At 41.4% G+C, this 20,770-nt stretch overlaps 2 protein-coding genes across 2 annotated transcripts; both read left to right on the forward strand.

The window, feature by feature from the left end:
* The first annotated feature begins 401 nt into the window (after positions 1 to 401).
* On the forward strand, positions 402 to 5,150 carry LOC111959311 (protocadherin-8-like). The gene is made up of 3 exons (XM_023980793.2): positions 402 to 3,002; positions 3,108 to 3,306; positions 3,547 to 5,150. Exons 1-3 carry the CDS (start codon positions 594 to 596, stop codon positions 3,864 to 3,866), a joined length of 2,928 nt encoding a protein of 975 aa, XP_023836561.1. The 5' UTR covers positions 402 to 593; the 3' UTR covers positions 3,867 to 5,150.
* A 1,377-nt stretch (positions 5,151 to 6,527) lies between these two features.
* Positions 6,528 to 10,872, forward strand: cnmd (chondromodulin). Its single transcript, XM_023980739.2, has 7 exons — positions 6,528 to 6,642; positions 6,823 to 6,966; positions 7,826 to 7,966; positions 8,079 to 8,192; positions 8,738 to 8,891; positions 9,447 to 9,643; positions 10,141 to 10,872. The coding sequence occupies exons 1-7, from the start codon at positions 6,583 to 6,585 to the stop codon at positions 10,363 to 10,365; spliced, it is 1,035 nt and encodes a 344-aa protein (XP_023836507.1). The 5' UTR covers positions 6,528 to 6,582; the 3' UTR covers positions 10,366 to 10,872.
* Positions 10,873 to 20,770: the final 9,898 nt, after the last annotated feature.

Consider the following 20,770-nt stretch of genomic DNA (forward strand, 5'->3'; position numbering starts at 1 on the left):
ATTCATCTCTGGTCTACTTTTATTTAACCTTTATTTATTTTTTTATTTTTTTAAAAAAAACTACAAAACCTATTAGAGGAACGTGTACAATAGATGACAACAACAACAGAAATCATTAGCAATGCAATTGTATCGTAATAAACATATAACAACAAACACAATATCAACCAAAGACAGTTGCAATGAGATGATACAAACCAATGCATGAAACTTGACTCCAAGCAGAGCATATCCTTTTTATTTTGCTGCTTTAGCTCTATGTACATTGAAAACAGGCTTAGAGGTCTTTCATGAGGGCTATTTTTAATTCTAAAGCGGAGGATTGGTCACACTTCGTCTCATTAGCATGCGGAGCTGTATAAACCTCCTCGCCACTGCAGGATTTGGAGCTGTGTGGAAGGCGGCAGGCAACAAGCGCGCCTGCTTGACTGGCTGCAGCGCGCAATGAACAACGGACTTTCAGCACAGTTCAGAGAAGATGCTGTTGTTGCTGTAGACGGCAGGCATTTTCACCAGGTGAAGTGATCAAATCTGTTGAGTGAAAGTGAAACGGCTTGGCTCTGTTAACAAACAAACCCATCGCGGCCTTGAACATGATGTGTGGCATTTTAACAGGTTGGCATGGGTGGTTTTTTGGATTACAAATGTTATTTTTTTCACTGGCTGAGTCTGAGGGAAATCCTCTGAAATACCAGACCAATGAGGAGGGAAGTCCAGGAACAGTGATCGGTAACCTGGCCAAGGACATGTCCTTGAGTCCCTCTTTTGGCTCCAATACTAATTTCAGGATGATGAAACAATTCAACGATTCTTTTATCCGGGTGAGAGAAAGCGACGGGGAGCTTTCTGTTGGGGAGAGGATTGACAGAGAGAGAATCTGTAGGCACACTTTACAGTGTCTCATCACTTTTGATGTTGTCAGTTTTTCAAAAGAGAGGTACAAATTGATCCATGTCGAGGTGGAGGTAAAAGACATCAATGATAACTCTCCGGAGTTTCCAAACAAGGAATCTACAGTTGAGATCTCTGAAAATGCCGATGTGGGGTTCTGTATTCATTTGGACCCAGCCGAGGACGCAGATGTCGGTTCAAACTACATCCAAAGCTATCAAATTTCTGTCAACAGTCATTTTTCAATTGATGTGCTTTTGAGAGCAGATGGGGTTAAATATGCGGAGTTGGTGCTAATGAAAGAGCTAGACAGAGAGACTCAGTCATCTTATGCGGTGGAGCTTATTGCCACAGACGGAGGAAACCCTTATAGGTCGGGTTCAACGAAAATAACAATTAAAGTGACAGACTTTAATGACAACCGTCCTGTTTTTGACCAGAATAATTTCTCGGTAACTTTGCCCGAGAACGCACAGGTTGGATTCGTTTTATTGGACTTAAATGCAGTTGATCCAGATGAGGGTTTAAATGGAGAGGTGGGCTATGGGTTCGGAAAACAGGTTTCTGCAGAAATCAGAGAACTTTTCGAAGTGGACAGTAAATCCGGGCGAGTGAGGCTTAAGAACCCAGTGGATTTTGAGACCAAGAAAACATATGAATTAGACGTGCAGGCGACTGATCTAGGATCTAACCCGACCCCCGCCGTCTGTAAAATAATAATTCATATCAAAGACGTTAATGACAATGCCCCAGAAATCAGTATTACGCCAATGACCTCCATCTCAACAGGCATCGCATATATCAGCGAGACAGCAGACAAGGACAGCCTAGTGGCGCTGATCAGCACCTCGGACAGGGACTCGGGCGTCAATAGCCAGGTCCACTGCACTTTATATGGGCACGATCATTTCAAACTTCAACAGGCTTATGAGGACAGCTACATGATTGTCACCGCAGCATTCCTAGACAGAGAGAAGATTAGTGAGTACAATTTAACAGTGATGGCTGAAGATTTTGGGTCACCTCCATTGAGAAAAATCACACAATACACCATCAGGCTAAGCGACGAGAATGACAACGCCCCACACTTTACTAAGCCTATCTATGAAGTTTCTGTGGTGGAAAATAATGCACCAGGGGCATATATAACCACGGTTGAAGCCAGAGATGCAGACTTGGGAACTAATGGCAAAATTACATACAGACTTTTAGACAGTGTTATAATGGGATCACCTGTCAACACGTTTGTATCTATAAATGCAATCTCTGGTTCAATATATGCACTGAGAAGCTTCAACTATGAAGTCATGAAACATCTGGAGGTACACATCCAGGCAAGCGATGAGGGGTCACCCCAGCTTCAGAGCAGTGCCATCATCATTCTAAAAATATTGGATCAGAATGACAACGCTCCGTCTATCATAGAGCCCATCCTTAATAAGGGATCAGCTGAGATTTTCCTGCCCAAAGACGCACCTGCAGGTTATGTTGTCACCCAGATAAAGGCCACGGATGCTGAAGAAGGCATTAACGCGCAGATGTCCTACAAAATCACTGAGGGGGGACACTTCGGTTTCTCTATCAATAAGGTTACTGGGAAGTTACATGTGACTCATGAGCTGAACTATGATCTGTCTGAAACATTGAGAGTCCTAGTGGCTGTCAATGACAATGGGACACCTTCTCTGACCTCCACAGCCACTATACACCTCACTCTCATCGAAGGCACTCCTCCCAGTGTTCCTGCTATGGTCCAAAACGACAGTGTGGAGGTCTTTGAATGGGACATAGCCATTATCATAGTCCTATCAGGGAGCTGCTCCCTCCTCTTGCTAGCCATCATCTTAATCACTACCACCTGCAGTCGACGCAAACAGGAGAAGAGAGAGGCGGGATACAGTGAAAATGAAGACATGCCACATGTGGAGAAGGGGGAGAGCAGACAAATTGATTCATTGATCACCAACCACAAAAGCAATGTGTTTGATGTGCACCCTTTTCCTGAGAAAGCACCGTTGGCCTCAAGCAACACAATAAAAACAGCACCTGACGATGGAAGACAAGAAAAAGAGTGTGTCTTTGACAACAGAATAATGGAGGGTAAATTGGAGGTATGTAATTGTGGCTCGCTGTATGGAATTGCTGTCAATTGTTTTGTTGTTGGTTTTTCCATCTTAACTAATATGTGTGTGTGTATTGTGTTTGCTTCTTCACAGGGTTATTCGACACTGCCTGGCTATAGGAAAGAAACCCTCAGACCCATAACCATATGGAAGGGTAATTCATTCACAACCATCTCCGCGAGAGATCCTCAGTTCAGTGGAAAGGACAGTGGGAAAGGAGACAGTGACTTTAACGACAGCGACTCTGACATCAGTGGAGATGGCCACAAAAAAGACTCCCCACCGATAAACAGTAAGGACTACTAATCAATCACAGGATGTTAATGTGATTTCAGACACAATGATATGTCACAATGATGACACATTATTAAAAAATCCATGAAAGGCATTATTCTCTGTGATGTTCTCAAGGTCTTTATGGCAAGATATTAAATGATAATGGTGTATCATAAAATGAAGGCTATAATACCCCAACATTTGCAGCATGGTTCATCAAGGTCTAACTGTTTTGGCTGGTGTGTTGTTTCCACAGGTCTCTGGGCCTGCACCAGTGAGTGTAAAATCCTAGGCCACTCAGACCGATGCTGGAGCCCCTCTGCCACTAGAGCCAATACCAGCCTCTCCCATGGACCACACCTCTCAACCTTCTCCAAGACAGCCTCTCTGCCGCGAAACACTCTGCAAAGAGACGCCTACTACCAACAGGCTCACCTACCCAAAATCAATGGTCTGCAAAGTGTTTATGAAAAAGTCCAGCACCAAGAATTGGATTATATTCTGGTTTGTCCACCAACACCAGCCAGGATACTAGAGACTGATGAGATATCCCTCCCAGAGTATGGACAGTCCTAAAAGATCTGGACAATGAACAATAATCAAAGCTCATCTGGGTCGTTCCACCAATTAGGTGCCTTTTGAGTTGTGGAACTTGATGCAAAAAAACGTTTGATTTCACCTTATTCTTACATTCTGTCATAAAGAGCACATGTTGAACTTAATAAAAAAACACATTTACCCATCTCAAGAGGTTGAATGATAAAAAAGACTACAGTAAGTGCCTATTAAGTGCCAAATAAATTAACAGGGTTGACTGTAAAATGGCTGCCGATTTCATCTTAAATTAGCTATAAATCCCCTTGTGATGGGGAATGGATGCTTGTTGTGTGCAACAGGAGGGGCAATTGAATGCAAGCTTCACAAAAAAAATGTAATTATAAAAAAATGGCTAGCCTGTCTATCTATGGGTAACAGGTTTGACGTGTTATGCTCGACCCACTCACTTTTCCACCACAAAACACCAGAAAGGGGCCAAAAAGATTAAAACCAGCTCACATGCTTTTACACTTTCAGCTGACAATTAAATGTTCAATATACTTAAAAAAATAAACAATTTGGGAAAGGAATAGTTTCACCATATTAAAACGAGAGTTCAGTTCACGTAACAGGGTTGACCTTTTTTAATCTTAAAATAAATCCCTATTCACATGAAATAAATAATAATCTTCAGAAATGACTTTGTATAAGCAACAAAATAACTAGGGCTTTACAATGATGGTGAAAACTTGGAGCAATGTTGGGGTTAAGTGGGTTAAAGTTTTACTAGAAGACACAGAGGATGCTTAGAGGGACATGTCAAAATGCTTTATTTGATTTTCCATGTGGTCTAAATTAAAGTGCACTTCATTTAATATAACAGGCTTTTAAAATTGACATATCTCCACAATTTCTACTTAAAATATCAAAGGGACGCAAAAGACACAAATTTTGTGGAACGACTCATCTAATGAGTATTATGCATCTTTATATACTGTATAGCCTATTGTTTCAATGTTAGTGTTAAAGTAAGTGTTTATGTCTTCAGTCTCCTTATATGCTGTATGACTGTTTATTGTATTATGTGTAATATGCAAGATTTTGTACATTAAGAATATATTTTTCATAATGATTCAATGTAAACTACAATTTTATTATGAACTTTGAAGAGCATGTTTGACATTTTAATATTTAAGGGGCATGACCATTGGACCTTTTGGCTAAACAGGCCCTTGGTCAAGTGGAAAACAATCAGTATCAAATATGACCATGTTTGTAGTAGATTTTGTCACTACGTTGCAGAAATAAATATTCAAAATCAAATGATTGTTCTGTATGTGAAAAAACACAACTTAAAAATACAGTGTGGTTCCGTACATACTTTTTTTATTGAGCGGGAACTTTGCTCATATAGCCTAGCACAAAAGGCAATAGCATACCTGATAGCAACATTTTAGAAACATTTACTGATTATTTATAACTATACTATGTTGCTTAACTTCATCCAAAATAGATAAGGCAGGATTTCAACAGAGGTGGCTACATGAAAAGCTAAATTACCAACATGACATGCCTGCTGCATGGTATTGCACCTTGCCTTATACGTCTCAGAGGCATTGTGTAGCCTATCCTCATCAGAAAATATTTATAAAGCACACAGAATAACCTCAATTAGCCAGCTCAGTGCTTCCCTAAAGTTACCCTTGAGGGCTAATGCATACGCTCAGCACAGGATCATACTTGAAACAGTGACATAGGCCAAATAGTGTTTCAAGCAAGTAAATCATGTACAAGACTACATCACATTTGCATACCCATTATGCATTGCTAATGGGACAGTCAAAATCACTTCACCTCTCTGATTGGCTATTGGCTTACCAATCGTCCTGTAAGAGATTGTGTGAGCCAGCCTCTACCTGTTTCTAAGCAACTGTGGCCGTTCACATCCAAATCCCTCGAGGTCTCAGGTCCACTTTCTCACTTAGTCATGATTAGGAGCACACAGACAAGGAGATGATGGCTCTAGTTATCACCTCTGAGGGAGCAGGATGGCCATAGGGACTGGCCAGTCATCTAATCACATGAACTTCCAATCTACGATTTTGGAGACTGACACATTCTTCTGAATCACAATAAGCCATGTCTGATTAGAAGGCCAAAAGAAGACCAATCTCTGACAGCATCGGGGTAGCCCCAATCATTTAACTACAATGTAATGATGAGAGGCCAGCTAGGGCTGCTTGAACCAGCTATCTGGTTGTAACAAATCAAAGTTATTACCTCCTGTGCCACAAAGGTTACCTCTTGGCAGAAGCTGTGGTAAAGTTCACCAGTGATCCTGAACTTCTTGTGAATCTATTCCATGAACACCTGTAACAGTAAAATAATCCACGTTTCTCATTGAGAAATGAATTAGTGCAGAAAACAAATTAAAATGTACATTCCAACCTTAACAAATAAAATATGAAACTAGTGTAATAGCCTACAGCCTAGCTATTTTATACATGCACCATTTTCACCAACCTCCAACATGGAACTATGGAGTGTAAATAAATGGCATAATGGTATAAATGGACTAAAATCAGTCTTTAAAAAAACATGCTAAATTCCATTTTGGCGACCACCTGAATTCCTCGTGCCCTCCGTCAGTGGCACGTCATTCACACTGAAGTACTGAAACTGGACATTTCGACCAAAAGAATCCACACCGGTGGCCATACAGACGCGCGCCATCACCATACAGACGCGAGCCATCATGGGAGAGACTTCGGAGAAAGTCCCAATTGCAGAGGACTTTGAACAATGCCTACCACCTGTAAGTAGCCTAAATTCAATAATTCAAATGCATTTTCCTGGGAGCAGTAGGCCTAGCCTATTATATTGTCTTTAGTGTACAAAGTTTGAATTGCAAATTAAATACGGCTTCCTCGTGGCGCTATGCTTTGACATTGACTGTGTGCATTGTTGCTCACTTAGCATTCTGACCTTTCTAAAGGCATACAGTACGTCGGCCACGAAGACCCCCGTTGCTGTTGGTCGTCTCTTGAGATTTGGGGCTGCGGCTCTCATTGCCGGGGCAGTGCTGATGCTTTGCGGATCCATTGGAGCTTTCTACCTCTGGAAAGCCAGTGACAGAAATGTAAGCCTTAATTTATCGTTCATTTGATTCCATATGGGTCATTATATGATGTAACTTAATGCAGATGAGACAGGTAAATCTACCTTGAACTTGTGGGAGATGGTCTACCTGTAAGCCTGGGAACGAGAAATGTAGGCTGTGTAGTCTGCTACCATGTCACATTCTTTTAATGAAAAATATGTTATTTTGGTAAACAAATCTCTGCACATAGTCAATAATTCATCATAAAAAACCATCTACTATATTACCAGTGGATGACGGGCATTGAAAATGGCATTTGGATTTGCTGGTCGAAATCTTATTAAATGTCTGTTAAATAATGTCATTATTTCTATATCAACCTTTCCAATTTCACATTAGAATCACATAGCTTTCATGTGAATATTTTGGGCATGTAACTAAGGCTTGGTGGTGGTGACTGTCTCATTAGAGATACTTCAATATTTATTTGTGTTATAATGGGCTCACCTGTAGGGCAAACATCTCAGGATAGATCCAAGTCAAGGCCCTGCTGCCCTCCTCTGAGACATTATATTCAAATCAGCTGTGTGATTGGACTACACATCATGCAGTCTTTTAAGTGTTGCACATGAGAATACAAGGAGGGGAGGTATTTTGAAGCATTGTGTCATGGTAGGATTTTGCAGTAAAGAATATTGTTAGAAAGCCTGCTGGCCTATCTCTGGCTGTAATAATTGTAGGTCTGGGTACTACACATAGAGCTTTATAACATTCTATTGAGCACTTGTAGCTCATAGCTGGCAAGTTAAATATTTCAATAATTATTATGAGTGTTTACTGTATGTATTATGCATGACCTTGAATATCATTGTAACTTTCAATTTTATAATATCATTAGGTGTACAATGTACACTACAGTATGAGCATCAATGGAAAGGTGGAGGAGGGTTCCATGGAAATCGATTCCGATAATAATCTGGAAAGGTTTCGAACTGGGAGTGGAAATGACGAGGCGTTGGAGATTCATGACTTTCACATTGTGAGTTGTACATATTTTCTCTCCAAAGTAGTTCAACGGAGAGTTGGCATGTGCTTAGGAAAGTAGCAAAGATGTGAGTGTAAATATCCCATCTCCCTGACTCCTGCTTCAGGGAATTACAGGAATCCGGTTCTCTGGAGGGGAGAAGTGTTATATTAAATCGCAAATCAAGGCCAACCTTCCAGAGGTGGAGACGCTCAACAAGGAGTCATTGATGTTTGACCTGGTACAGTAAGCTACACTCTTAGAAAAAAAGGAGCTATCTAGAACCTAAAAGGGTTCTCCGAATGTCCCCATAGGAGAACCCTTTGAAGAACCCTTTTTGGTTCCAGGTAGAACCCTTTTGGGTTCCATGTAGGACCCTTTCCACAGACGGTTCTACATGGAACCCAAAAGGGTTCTATGTGGAACTGGAAAAGGTTCTCTCTGGAACCAAAAAAGGTTCTCCTATGGGGACAGCGTAAGAATAATAATTTTGGAAACCTTTTTTTCTAAGAGTGTATATACTAAACATAACTAGCCATAATGCTATAACTGACCATATTACACTAACTTTATGTGAAAATATAGACACCCCCTTCTGTTCTAGATTTTCATTTATATTACTCAAGCATATGTCAATGATTCATTACAGCTTTACATAAACAAATTCATTTGTTTACATACATTTTTTATGGAATGACATAGATGTAAAATGTATTATAAATGGTGATAAGCCTGTGGACATATCGTTTTAATAATGGCCTCATGAGGTGTCTTTCACCCTGTCAGGAAGATGAGATCATGCCAGTGAAGTTTGATGAAGAGTCTCTGATGTGGGTGGCTGCTGACCAGCCCCTGAAGGACAGCAGCTTCCTCAGCACCAAGATCCTGGACCTCTGTGGAGACCTGCCCATCTTCTGGCTCCACCCCACCTATCCTAAAGGTTCCTCTGTCATGGCTCTTGCTTATCACATGGCTTGGTGATAGAATGAGAAACACAAAGTTAAGCGTAGAATAGGTGTTGGCTGTTCTAGAACGAGATTATAGATTGCAAAAGAGATATAGTTGTTATAGAATGAGAAGTGATAGACTGTAAACCACAAGACAGGAGATGTACAGTAGAAGACAGGAGATTTACAGTAGAACTGTCCTGGTCGTCTACCCAATAATAAACACAGACCAGTCAGTGGCCCTTCATCTGTAAACGTTATTTACATGCCTTTACCATTCCGATTTGTCTTTCAAAAGTTAGCAAGACAACCTGAACATTCTCAGGATGTACATTATTTGGAGACTTAAACAAGAGTCCCCTATTGTCTTACATTAAAAAAGAATGATCTTGAAATATGCAAGGAATCCTTGATATCACTAACTAATTAAATTATTCAGCACAACTGAGAGAGACCGAGTATATGTAGAATTTTGCTCGGAGGACATTTGTGGTGTGTCTAGTGGTTATTGACCCAATACCTATGCCTCCTGTGGCTTCATGGAACAGATGGAGTGAGGAGAAAGAGAGACACCCAGAGAGCCAAGCGTCAGTTTGACATGGAGGAGTTTGAGGCAGCTGCTGAGGAGAGGAACACAGTGAGCCGTGCAGAGAATAGCACCTCCAAGAGAGCCACAGAGGAGGAGGCGGAGGCCACGGGCTCAGCAGCCACCGGCTCTGCCTACAACCCAGAAAACCCCTACCATGTGAGTACTGAGAATTCTGTACTCTTTTAAGAGGAGTTGTTTTCTTCAAGCTTTGATTTTATTTTAGCACCCCAGGTTTCCTTTGTAAGATACTTCACTGAATGGTGAGCTTCCAAGTCTGTGTTAGGGCAAAACATGTCATAACATCCTTGACAATGAGTTCTACAGTGGGGGGATCTGTGCAAACCCACACTCAATGCTCACTAGATTAGTTGGAATGAAGTGCCATGGGTGGGTAGGTGTTAGATGAACAGCTACAATCTAAGGTCACTAGTAGTAGGTGATAACTTACACCCCATGTTTATGGCCCTGCACTTCACAAACTGAAGTGAAAATCATTACCCCCTTAGCCACTGCACGTTGATTCAGCTTGTTAGAACCGTAGGCTTTGCCTAAAAGAGGACAGTTGGAAAACTGAAAAGAAATTATGTACTGCATATGAATTTTATTTGACAACATTGAACAGAAACATGAATAATTTACCTCCCACTCCACAGCGCAATCAGGAGGGAGAGGAGGGCACCATGACCTTTGACCCAATGCTAGACCACCAGGGGATCTGCTGCTCAGAGTGCCGACGCAGCTACACCCACTGTCAGAGGATTTGCGAACCGTTGGGCGGCCACTGGCCTTGGCCCTACAACTACAGAGGCTGTCAGGTAGCTTGTCGAGTGATTCTGCCTTGCCGCTGGTGGGTGGCCCGCATATTAGGTATTGTGTAAGTAGGACACCCATTTTCTCAAGCCAAATATACCAATTATACCAAATACACCAAACGTCTGAAAGGTCATGTTCTGTGAGCAATATTATAATTTCTATGCAGATATTTATTTTGTAACTTTTCAATTTGGTTGTAAATACCTGATAGCAGCAGGCGAGCTATGCTTGTTAGGATGAAACAGGGACCTCAGCCGCATGATTTAGTCGGAAAATGCCAGCTAAGACAAATTTCCACCTGGACCCTCGTGGCAACATTTAGCATATACAGCACGTACGCCTTCTCTGCAGGCAACACTTGAAAAAAACAAAAAGGCCAAAACAAATGAAGCACAGCAGTAGCTTTTGATTTAGGAAATATACATACCTAGTTTCTGTCTTTTCTTTTCAACATATCTTTTCAGTAAACATATTAGCCTACCAATGCTTTTTGCACTATACTGTCTTTGATGGAATGTTTGGAAATGTATACAGTGATCATTATAAATGCTTAATAAAGATAATGTACAGTTTCTATGACTGTATGGTGTAAGTTTCCGCTGAAACTAATTACAGTACTAATCACATCTTCGTTGATGTGAACTAATGTGAAATGAGTGTCAGGGAAACTGTTAGAACATTTCAGTAAAAGACAGGTGTGGAGGGAGGTTAAGTAGCCACATAACATGATCACAATGTCCTGCCAACCCATTTCCCACCAAAACCTAGATTGGAGTATATGTGTAAATCCCCCCCCCCCCCCCCTCTACAAATCAAAGGAAATCAGACCACCATATCTAAAGCCATATTGCAATTTCCTAAATAATTGAAAAGGGTCACGCTGAGATCGAGTTGATTTCACATGGAATTATCCCTGCTCGTCAACTTACAACAAATGTGAAATTGCACCCGTTTTGTCTGTGAAGCACCATTGAAAGCATGTAGCAGTGTGAAGGCGAAACACAAAGAGATGCTTGTGTTGATGCAGAGATCTTTCCTGGTTATTCATGGGGTCGAGGTGCTTATCACATCTGCAGTACTGATAAGACAGTACGTTTGCCTCCGTAGGCTATATAATATTAATCCCCCTCCCACGTCTGCAGATGCACTTAAAGGAAGGTGACAAGCATGACATATCCAGGACCTCCTGATGGCTCGTGCTCTGAAGTGCAACCGCCAAAAGAGCCCCAAGTACCCTGAAGTGATGTAAATTTGCAGGGGGGAGTCCAATTTCCATCACTGCGCTGTCACTGTCATGGTCATTAAACTAAATCAACCCGCTGTGTGTCACATAGCTCCCAATTTAAAGTCCTCTCAATAATGGAGTTATACTTGGACTGTAGATTGCAGCGCTGTATTGTATCTATGACCTGACAGCAGTAAGAGCAAGAGTAGACTAGGCTGCCATTTATTTTGTCTCTTAGAAATGACAGCCTGACAGTGCGTGTGAATATAAGAGGTAGCATAAAATAATTTATTTATCATATTGACCCCATTGGATCTCAGTGAAGTATGAACTTCAGTTCAACTAAGTCAGACACTCTATATATGTCATTTATGTAATTGAAGGTCAATTAAGAAGATAGCGTATAATGAAGGCCACTAGGTCACCATTTTTGCACAGTGTGGATATATCATGGTTAAAGAAACAACACTAAGGAAAACATTCTGAATCTACAGACAACCAGAAAAGAGGGAAAAACTCACAAAGCCAAGAAAAAATCTCAATCACCACAAAGCAAAGCCAAAAAAACAATTTACACTGAGAGAATTTCATTGCCCAGAACAATAGAAGTTATGGTATCCCCGGGCCACATTCTAAAAAACGTGTTTCCTTTCGCCATCCCTAGAAGAGAAATGTACCCCTGTAGAGGGTGGAAGAGACAAATGTGTTGGAGGAGCAGCAGCCCCAGTGTGTTTGTCTCCCCTCTGGAGCCATGCTTACCCAGGGAGCCCTTCAGGCCAGGGAACAAACAGGCCTTTGTGAGCACTGACCCGCTGTGCCCAGCAGCCAGACTGCAAACCTCCACTCCCTTGCTAATGGGAAACCATAGACACAGAGTCCAACTCAGCCCACTACATCCCAGGGCGGGAGAGTGCCAGGCTTTCTCGCATCCACCTGCGCTTTCATCATCGTCCATCAAAACAAGGACAGGCTGGCAGGGTTCTGACTGCAGCTGTGTGAAACCGCAAGAACGCAAGCTCAAAAGGTTATTTTTTTCTTTCACAGGCACCTGCATACCTCAATGTAATACAATGTAGACACTTGTAACTAGTAACGATTTTATTTGATACATGGGGGCTTACTAATCAAGCTTTTGCACTTTCTGGAATATGCCTTGAATACATGAGGTGGTCTGTTGGAAAAGGCTTGTTGTTGCCTCTAACACATTAGTAGTGCGAGCCACACTGGCAGGCATTCCCTGCATTTGATTGCATGTTTGCCATTACATCCAGACATTAATAGAATAAGCGGTAGTGACAGTCCGTTTTGCATCTAACCCAGTACACAGAAAACCTTTTAGACCTGCTCATTATGTTTTTCCGCAAGAGAACACTGAAATGCTTTCATTGTTAGTGGCATTTTCAGAAAAGAGCGCGTAACATGACTTGATTTTATTCCATGGAAATATCAACATAGCCACCTACATGTTTCTTTTATTTTCCCTTGTATGGTGAGAATGATTTTGGAACATGGATTAAAAGCTTTTTAATCCCATGGTTGAGTGACCACTAGCCCAGTGGTCTGACTCCCCCTTCTGTTAGCAGGTCCCTCTGAAGTTATCCAGCCTTAGGCTGTAGTGGCAGCCTTCCCTCTCACTTATTTAGTATGCAAGCCCCAAATGCCCATTAATTAAATGCCTGCTGGTTCTGTACAAAAAGGCTTGCCCTGTTTATTCCAGTACGTTCAAACTGTAAATTGCTTATTCAGATCTGTTTGCATCTAACGAAACAACACTAGTACTTAATGAAATGTTGAAATTCTCCTAGGCACCAGCATCTCTCTACATGCACTGTTCACTGTCTACTTTGCCTCTCCATGTATTGCACTAGATCGGATCTACAGTTTCCTTCTTCTACTTGAATTTCAAACCTGTGTGTAGGTGGAGTGTAGGTGTAAACTGGCCATTATAGAGGACTGTAAGATTGGTTCTTGGTTCGAAAGAGATGGTTAGTATGGTGGGCGTTTCCATATTGCATCTGACTACAGAGAAAGCCACAGTGATGGAGGTGGGTTATCTTTATAATACAGAGAGGGATTGTATAGACTTGCTTTGAGAAAGGTTTACTACCCCTAAGGACGAAGGCATTCTGCTTCCAGACCACCTACTGTACTTTTACCTTGTTAGTAAATGCTTTGAGATTAAGGCAGTACTAAAGTCTATGTAATACAACGGGATTGTTTCTCAGGCTTTCCCGATGTGTTTGCAGAAACCTTTCCACTGGTTTTGTACTCCTATTCTAGACGGGCTTTGGGAGAGCTATAGATATCTCAAGGCACAAATCAAAACTTCACATTTGCAAATTGTAAAGTTAGTAGCTCCTCCGCACAAATGTCAAGAGGCTTACAACATGAAAGAGTAAGTTGTCCAAAAGTGTTGCTGGGAGTACTGACAAAGTTTATGAAGAAGAAAGTAAATGTGTTTTTAATCCTCTGCAGCACGTGCAACAATGAGAGCCTGAGCGCTTAGATATGCCATCCCTGGGGCAGGCTCCATACTTAAGGCTTACAACAGCCTCATTATCTCCCTCCACTCACATCAGATCCTAGCAGCAGTTTGTCACAGGCAGACTCCTCTCTGCCACTAGGCATCAGACCAATACTCCTGCAACACTACTGTACATAATTACCATATGGACAGCATTTTGAGCCAGACGGAAGACTAAAAAGCCCTCCAGGCAGATTCCCCAGATAACTAAATTAATTTTTAAAAATCTAATTTCCATCTAATTTGCAGCAAATTATTATACAGAAGTATTTTTTTACATGAATTTATAGAACAGATCAAACAAAGGTTCATACTTTGATTTTTGGGGAGTTGTTATTTTGATATACTTTTTTTCATGTATTTTTAATCCTCCCTGTTTTTCATCGGATCTCTATATATATTCACACACTATAATAAAACATACAACAAATTAATAACTGTCAGCACACATGAAATGCTTGTCTGGGTTGTGTGAGCAGTTCCAGTGAGAAGTCCCTTTACCTGCCGCCCCACTGATTAATTAATTTCACACTGTTTAATTAAATCCACAGTCTGGGGAGTCTCGGTGCCAACATGGGAAACCGTATCTGGGTCTTGTGTGCACAGAGATTACTTAGGGAAGGTCTCAGACAACTTCTCTCTCTCCCTCTCTCGCAGAAGTTGACACCGACGTCACAGTCTCTGGGGACGTAAGACCATGATTGTCTCAATGTCATCTGCCAGTCATGGCACAACTGCAGGGAACAGGATAGCACACACAATTTGTTTCTGTGTGATTTGGCATTAATTTGCTGTGACAGGAAAAGGTCCAACAATAATTGACAATAAGAGATTATGGGAGAAAAGTGGGGATCAGAAAGAAAACACAAAGTTAACAAGACAAGGAAGATTTCTTAGCAAAAAAAGTGATGATTCTAAAAAATGTATAGAAAGACAAACCATTTCACACTGTGCATTGTCTAAGTATAGCCGGTTATTTGAGATGTTTCCTGTGATATTCCGCTCGGATGAGTTGCTATACCAGATCGTCTCCTAGATCAAAACAACACAAATTGGTTGTGTTGCAAAGGAGTTTTCCATGACCCCAGTGTCTGTGCCACAGCATCACTGTGTGTGCCAGGCTGTCAAAGCACTAGAGCAGCTCCAGAAGATGAAGTGCATGAGTGTCTGTAACACAGCAGGTATCAAAGCAGTGTGGGTTGGAAAGCACGCTTTTCCCCCTCCGCCCTCTATTCACTAATAGGAACATATTTTAGGAGAAATATCATGCACAGATTGAATAGGATGTTGTTCAAATGAGCCTGTAATTGCATGATTATGATAGTGATTTTCTGTACATGCGTAGTGATTATATCATTTCGGGGATTATGATTATGAGTTCGTACGGATGTTTGATGAGAATATATCTGGTCCATTTCATTTTGGCACTTGAAAGTCACTCCTTTGAGATTGATTCCGTTAAATCTTTAGCGCAGCCTACTGGGGAAATGTGAAATGGGCAGAGAAGCAGACAAAGGAGGTAAACAATGTTGTATTCTGACACTGGAAAAAGAAAAAGGGATTACATACATAAATGTGTAAATAGGAATGTGTTTGACATTCACACGAATTGAAGATCAAAAGAAAAACCAAGAACCTACATGGGGCCTTAAGAGTGACTTTAAGCAATATCTTACACAAATCACATTGTTATCCATGATTTGATTCATGGATGCTGTTTAATATGTCTGGGTATAAATCATTGTATCTCCCAAAACATAAAAGAAAATGCAACCATTGACATCTTTATAAATAACACACCCGTACTTTACATTCTGCCAGGTACAGGATGTAACGTTAGAGTACAGAAACTCTCGTTCAGAACATTATTATATTGCATTAAAATGATCTGGCCCTGACAGCTAATTACGATCTTTTCATAACAGGTTGAAAGTCAGCTTCTCGCTCCAGAAGGGAAACTTTCCATACACTATGGGGAGCAATAGAATTTCTCCTGAAATAGTTCTGTAGATTGATAAGGTATTGAATAGAAGAAATCCTTCCTATCTGCGCTTGCCTTGTCCTGTGACAGGACCCATCAGGTGCTCACCCCCCCTCTTTCTGACCCCATTCTGCCATCTCCGTTTTCCTTCTTTTCCACTCGCAGGTCTTTTATAAAGTGTCTCCATGCATTACACATTTAACAATGCATTAAAAATAGGCCACCATCAGTCATTCAGCAGGGAAGGCAGAATCCACCGGTGTCTCTGATTTGATAGGTTTCTCTAGGATTGGGATGTAAAGGACCAACACAAACGTTGAAGTCAATGTCAGAGGAATGCTTTCTCTCAGACTCTCTGAGACGGAAATATACATTTGTGTCCTAATAATTTGTCATGCCCTCTCTGACACAGTTTTGATATTAAATAGGAGAACTAATTTGGTTATAAGCTCTTTCAAAATTCTCATTAAATTCTCAGTACATTGCTGAGGTACAGTAGCATTTGTAGAATGCTACTGGGTAATCTCTTTATAGGTGGTAAGAGCATGTAATGCTGGATATGTGACAACACTAACTGCCTTAAGGCCAAGTTTTCCAGGTAAACATCTGAAACAATACAATCATATTACGGGCTGAGGCATATCAACTTATAGTGTGTATGATGTAGGTTGTAGGTGAAACAAGATGTAATGGTCGGGAGTGAGCCAAGGCCTGAGGTCTCACTCTCTCTGTCTGAGTGTCACGTGCCAAAAAGCAGATGTTCAACTGATGACCATCTCACAACGCCACAGGTTTTGTTACTAAAACAGCAGTATACCACTAACAACAGTAAATGTGACGTCTAGAGTCAGACGTGAGACTGAGAGTGCAAAACCAATAAAGTTAATGAGGAACAGTGTAACGATTGTCGTCTGGAGAAGGAGAGGAGGACCAAGGTGCAGCGTGGTAAGTGTCCATAATTAGATTTAATAAAACTGAACACGACAAAATACAAAAATAACAAAGTGAATGATAACGAAAACCGAAACAGTCCTGAAATGTGAAAACAAACACTAAAACAGGAAACAATCACCCACAACACACAATGGAAAACAGGCTACCTAAATATGGCTACCAATCAGAGACAACGATAAACAGCTGCCTCTGATTGGGAACCACACCAGGCCAAACACATAGAAAAACAACAACCTAGAAAAAAGAACATAGACTGCCCACCCTAACTCACGCCCTGACCAAACTAAAATAGAGACACAAAAACACAAAAACGGAACTCGGACATAATTCTAGTCATCATCAAAAATAAGATAAAGAGGACCTCTTGTTACTGTAAAATGCATTTTATTACTGATCAAAATAAATCAGTCTTGGAATTACATTTATAGAACAACACTGAATAGGCCATCTTAGCAATACAGTGGCTTGCGAAAGTATTCACCCCCTTTGGCATTTTCCCTATTTTGTTGCCTTACAACCTGGAATTAAAATGGATTTTTTGGAGGGGTTTATATCATTTGATTTACACAGCATGCCTACCACTTTGAAGATGCCTAATCTTTTTTTATTGTGAAACAAACAAGAAATAAGACAAAAAAATGAAAACTTGAGCGTGCAAAACTTTTCACACCCCAAAGTCAATACTTTGTAGAGCCACCTTTTGCAGCAATTACAGCTGCAAGTCTCTTGGTGTATTTCTCTATAAGCTTGGCACATCTAGCCACTGGCAAAACTTCTCCAGCTCCTTCAAGTTGGATGGGTTCCGCTGGTGTACAGCAATATTTAGGTCATACCACAGATTCTCAATTGAATTGAGGTCTGGGCTTTGACTAGGCCATTCCAAGACATTTCAATGTTTCCCCTTAAATCACTCGAGTGTTGCTTTAGCAGTATGCTTAGGGTAATTGTCCTGCTGGAAGGTGAATCCCCCTTCCCAGTCTCAAATCTCTGGAAGACTGAAACAGGTTTCCCTCAAGAATTTCCCTGTATTTAGCGCCATCCATCATTCCTTCAATTCTGACCAGTTTCCCAGTCCCCGCCGATGGAAAACATCCCCACAGCATGATACTGCCACCACCATACTTCACAGTGGGGATGGTATTCTCGGGGTGATGAGAGGTGTTGGGTTTGTACCAGAAATAACTTTTTCCTTGATGGCCAAAAAGCTCAATTTTAGTCTCATCTGGCCTAGTACCTTCTTCCATATGTTTGGGAAGTCTCCCACATGCCTTTTGGCGAACAACAAACTTGTTTGCTTATTTTTTTCTTTTTCTGGTCACTCTTCCGTAAAGCCCAGCTCTGTGGAGTGTACGGCTTAAAGTGGTCCTATGGACAGACACTGGCCTAGTACCTTCTTCCATATGTTTGGGAAGTCTCCCACATGCCTTTTGGCGAACAACAAACTTGTTTGCTTATTTTTTTCTTTTTCTGGTCACTCTTCCGTAAAGCCCAGCTCTGTGGAGTGTACGGCTTAAAGTGGTCCTTTGGACAGACACTCCAATCTCCGCTGTGGAGCTTTGCAGATCTTTCAGGGTCATCTTTGGCCTCTTCTTTGCCTCTCTGATTAATGCTCTCCTTGCCTGGTCCGTGAGTTTTGGTGGGCGGCCCTCTCTTGGCAGGTTTGTTGTGGTGCCATATTCTTTCCATTTTTTATAACGGATTTAATGGTGCTCCGTGGGATGTTCAAAGTTTCTGATATTTTTTATAACCCAACCCTGATCTGTACTTCTGTATTTCTCCACAACTTTGTCCCTGACCTGTTTGGAGAGCTCCTTGGTCTTCATGGTGCCGCTTGCTTGGTGGTGTTGCAGACTCTTGTGGCCTTTCAGAACAGGTGTATATACACTGAGATCATGTGACACTTAGATTGCACACTGGTGGACTTTATTTAACTAATTATGTGACTTCTGAAGGGAATTGGTTACACCAGATCTAATTTAGGGGCTTCATATCAAAGGGGGTGAATACATATGCACGCACCAATTTTCCATTTAGAATTTTTTTGAAACAAGTAATTTTTTTAAATTTCACTTCACCAATTTGGACTATTTTGTGTATGTCCATTACATGAAATCCAAATAAAAATCAATTTAAATGACAGGTTGTAATGCAACAAAATAGGAAAAACGCCAACGGGGATGAATACTTTTGCAAGGCACTGTAATTACAGGCAAACGTCCACGACAGATAAAGACAGAAAAAAACAAGAACATAACAAAATACAAAGCAAGAAAAAAAAAACTTTAGTACATATGTCGAAGTAATTTATTGTGTTAAATAGTCAAGTGTCCTCTTACTCAAGTGGAGGTGGGCTTTTAGCTCTAATGTTGCACAGCTTTCTCCTGTAACTTTGACTTCAATATAGACTGCACCTCTTAAAGTGTCAAAACCTAAGGCAGTATTTATTTATTTAACTGCAAAGCAGTTCGACACATACAACAACACAGAGTTACACATGGAATAGACAAACATACAGTCAATAATACAGTAGAAAAAGTATATATACAGTGTGTGCAAATAAGGTAAGATAAGGGAGGTAAGGCAATAAATAGGCCATGGTGGCGAAGTAATTACAGTATAGCAATTAAACACTGGAGTGATAGATGTGCAGAAGATGAATGTGCAAGTAGAGATACTGGGGTGCAAAGGAGCAAGATAAATAAATATATACAGTATGGGGATGAGGTAGTTGGATGGGCTATTTACAGATGGGATATGTACAGGTGCAGTGATCTGTGAGCTGCTCAGACAGCTGGTGCTTAAAGTTAGTAATGGAGATATGAGTCTCCAGCTTCAGTGATTTTTGCAGTTTGTTCCAGTCATAGGCAGCAGAGAACTGGAAGGAAAGACGGCCAAAGGAGGAATTGGCTTTGGGGGTGACCAGTGAAATATACCTGCTGGAGCGCATGCTACGGGTGGGTGCTGCTATGGTGACCAGTGAGCTGAGATAAGGCGGGGCTTTACCTAGCAAAGACTTGTAGATGACCTGGAGCCAGTGGGTTTGGCGACGAATATGAAGCGAGGGCCAGCCAACGAGAGCGTACAGGTTGCAGTGGTGGGTAGTATATGGGGCTTTGGTGACAAAATGGATGGCACTGTGATAGACCGAATCCAATTTGTTGAGTAGAGTGTTGGAGGCTATTTTGTAAATGACATCACCGAAGTCGAGGATCGGTAGGATGGTCAGTTTTACGAGGGTATGTTTGGCAGCATGAGTGAAGGATGCTTTGTTGCAAAATAGGAAGCTGATTCTAGACTTAATTTTGGATTGGAGATGCTTAATGTGAGTCTGGAATGAGAGTGTACAGTCTAACCAGACACCTAGGTATTTGTCCACATATTCAAACTCAGAACCGTCCAGAGTAGTGATAATGGACGGGCGGGCAGGTGCGGGCAGCGATCGGTTGAAGAGCATGCACTTAGTTTTACTTGCATTTAAGAGCAGTTGGAGGCCACGGAAGGAGAGTTGTATGGCATTGAAACTCGTCTGGAGGTTAGTTAACACAGTGTCCAAAGAAGGGCCAGAAGTATACAGAATGGTGTCGTCTGCGTAGAGGTGGATCAGAGAATCACCAGCAGCAAGAGCGACATCATTGATGTATACAGAGAAGAGAGTCGGCCCGAGAATTGAACCCTGTGGCACCCCCATAGAGACTGCCAGAGGTCCGGACAGCAGGCCCTCCGATTTGACACACTGAACTCTATCTGAGAAGTAGATGGTGAACCAGGCGAGGCAGTCATTTGAGA

Source organism: Salvelinus sp. IW2-2015, linkage group LG36 (assembly GCF_002910315.2).
Source record: "Salvelinus sp. IW2-2015 linkage group LG36, ASM291031v2, whole genome shotgun sequence".
Taxonomy (NCBI): Eukaryota; Metazoa; Chordata; class Actinopteri; order Salmoniformes; family Salmonidae; genus Salvelinus; species Salvelinus sp. IW2-2015.

Bases quoted from the DNA above. Each gene is read 5' to 3' on its own strand.
- LOC111959311 (XM_023980793.2), top strand. From the start codon at position 594: ATGATGTGTGGCATTTTAACAGGTTGGCATGGGTGGTTTTTTGGATTA. The intron at 3,003-3,107 runs GTATGTAATTGT...GCTTCTTCACAG, and splicing joins TAATGGAGGGTAAATTGGAG to GGTTATTCGACACTGCCTGG. The intron at 3,307-3,546 runs GTAAGGACTACT...TTGTTTCCACAG, and splicing joins AGACTCCCCACCGATAAACA to GTCTCTGGGCCTGCACCAGT.
- cnmd (XM_023980739.2), top strand. From the start codon at position 6,583: ATGGGAGAGACTTCGGAGAAAGTCCCAATTGCAGAGGACTTTGAACAA. The intron at 6,643-6,822 runs GTAAGTAGCCTA...ACCTTTCTAAAG, and splicing joins TTGAACAATGCCTACCACCT to GCATACAGTACGTCGGCCAC. The intron at 8,892-9,446 runs GTTCCTCTGTCA...TTCATGGAACAG, and splicing joins CCACCCCACCTATCCTAAAG to ATGGAGTGAGGAGAAAGAGA.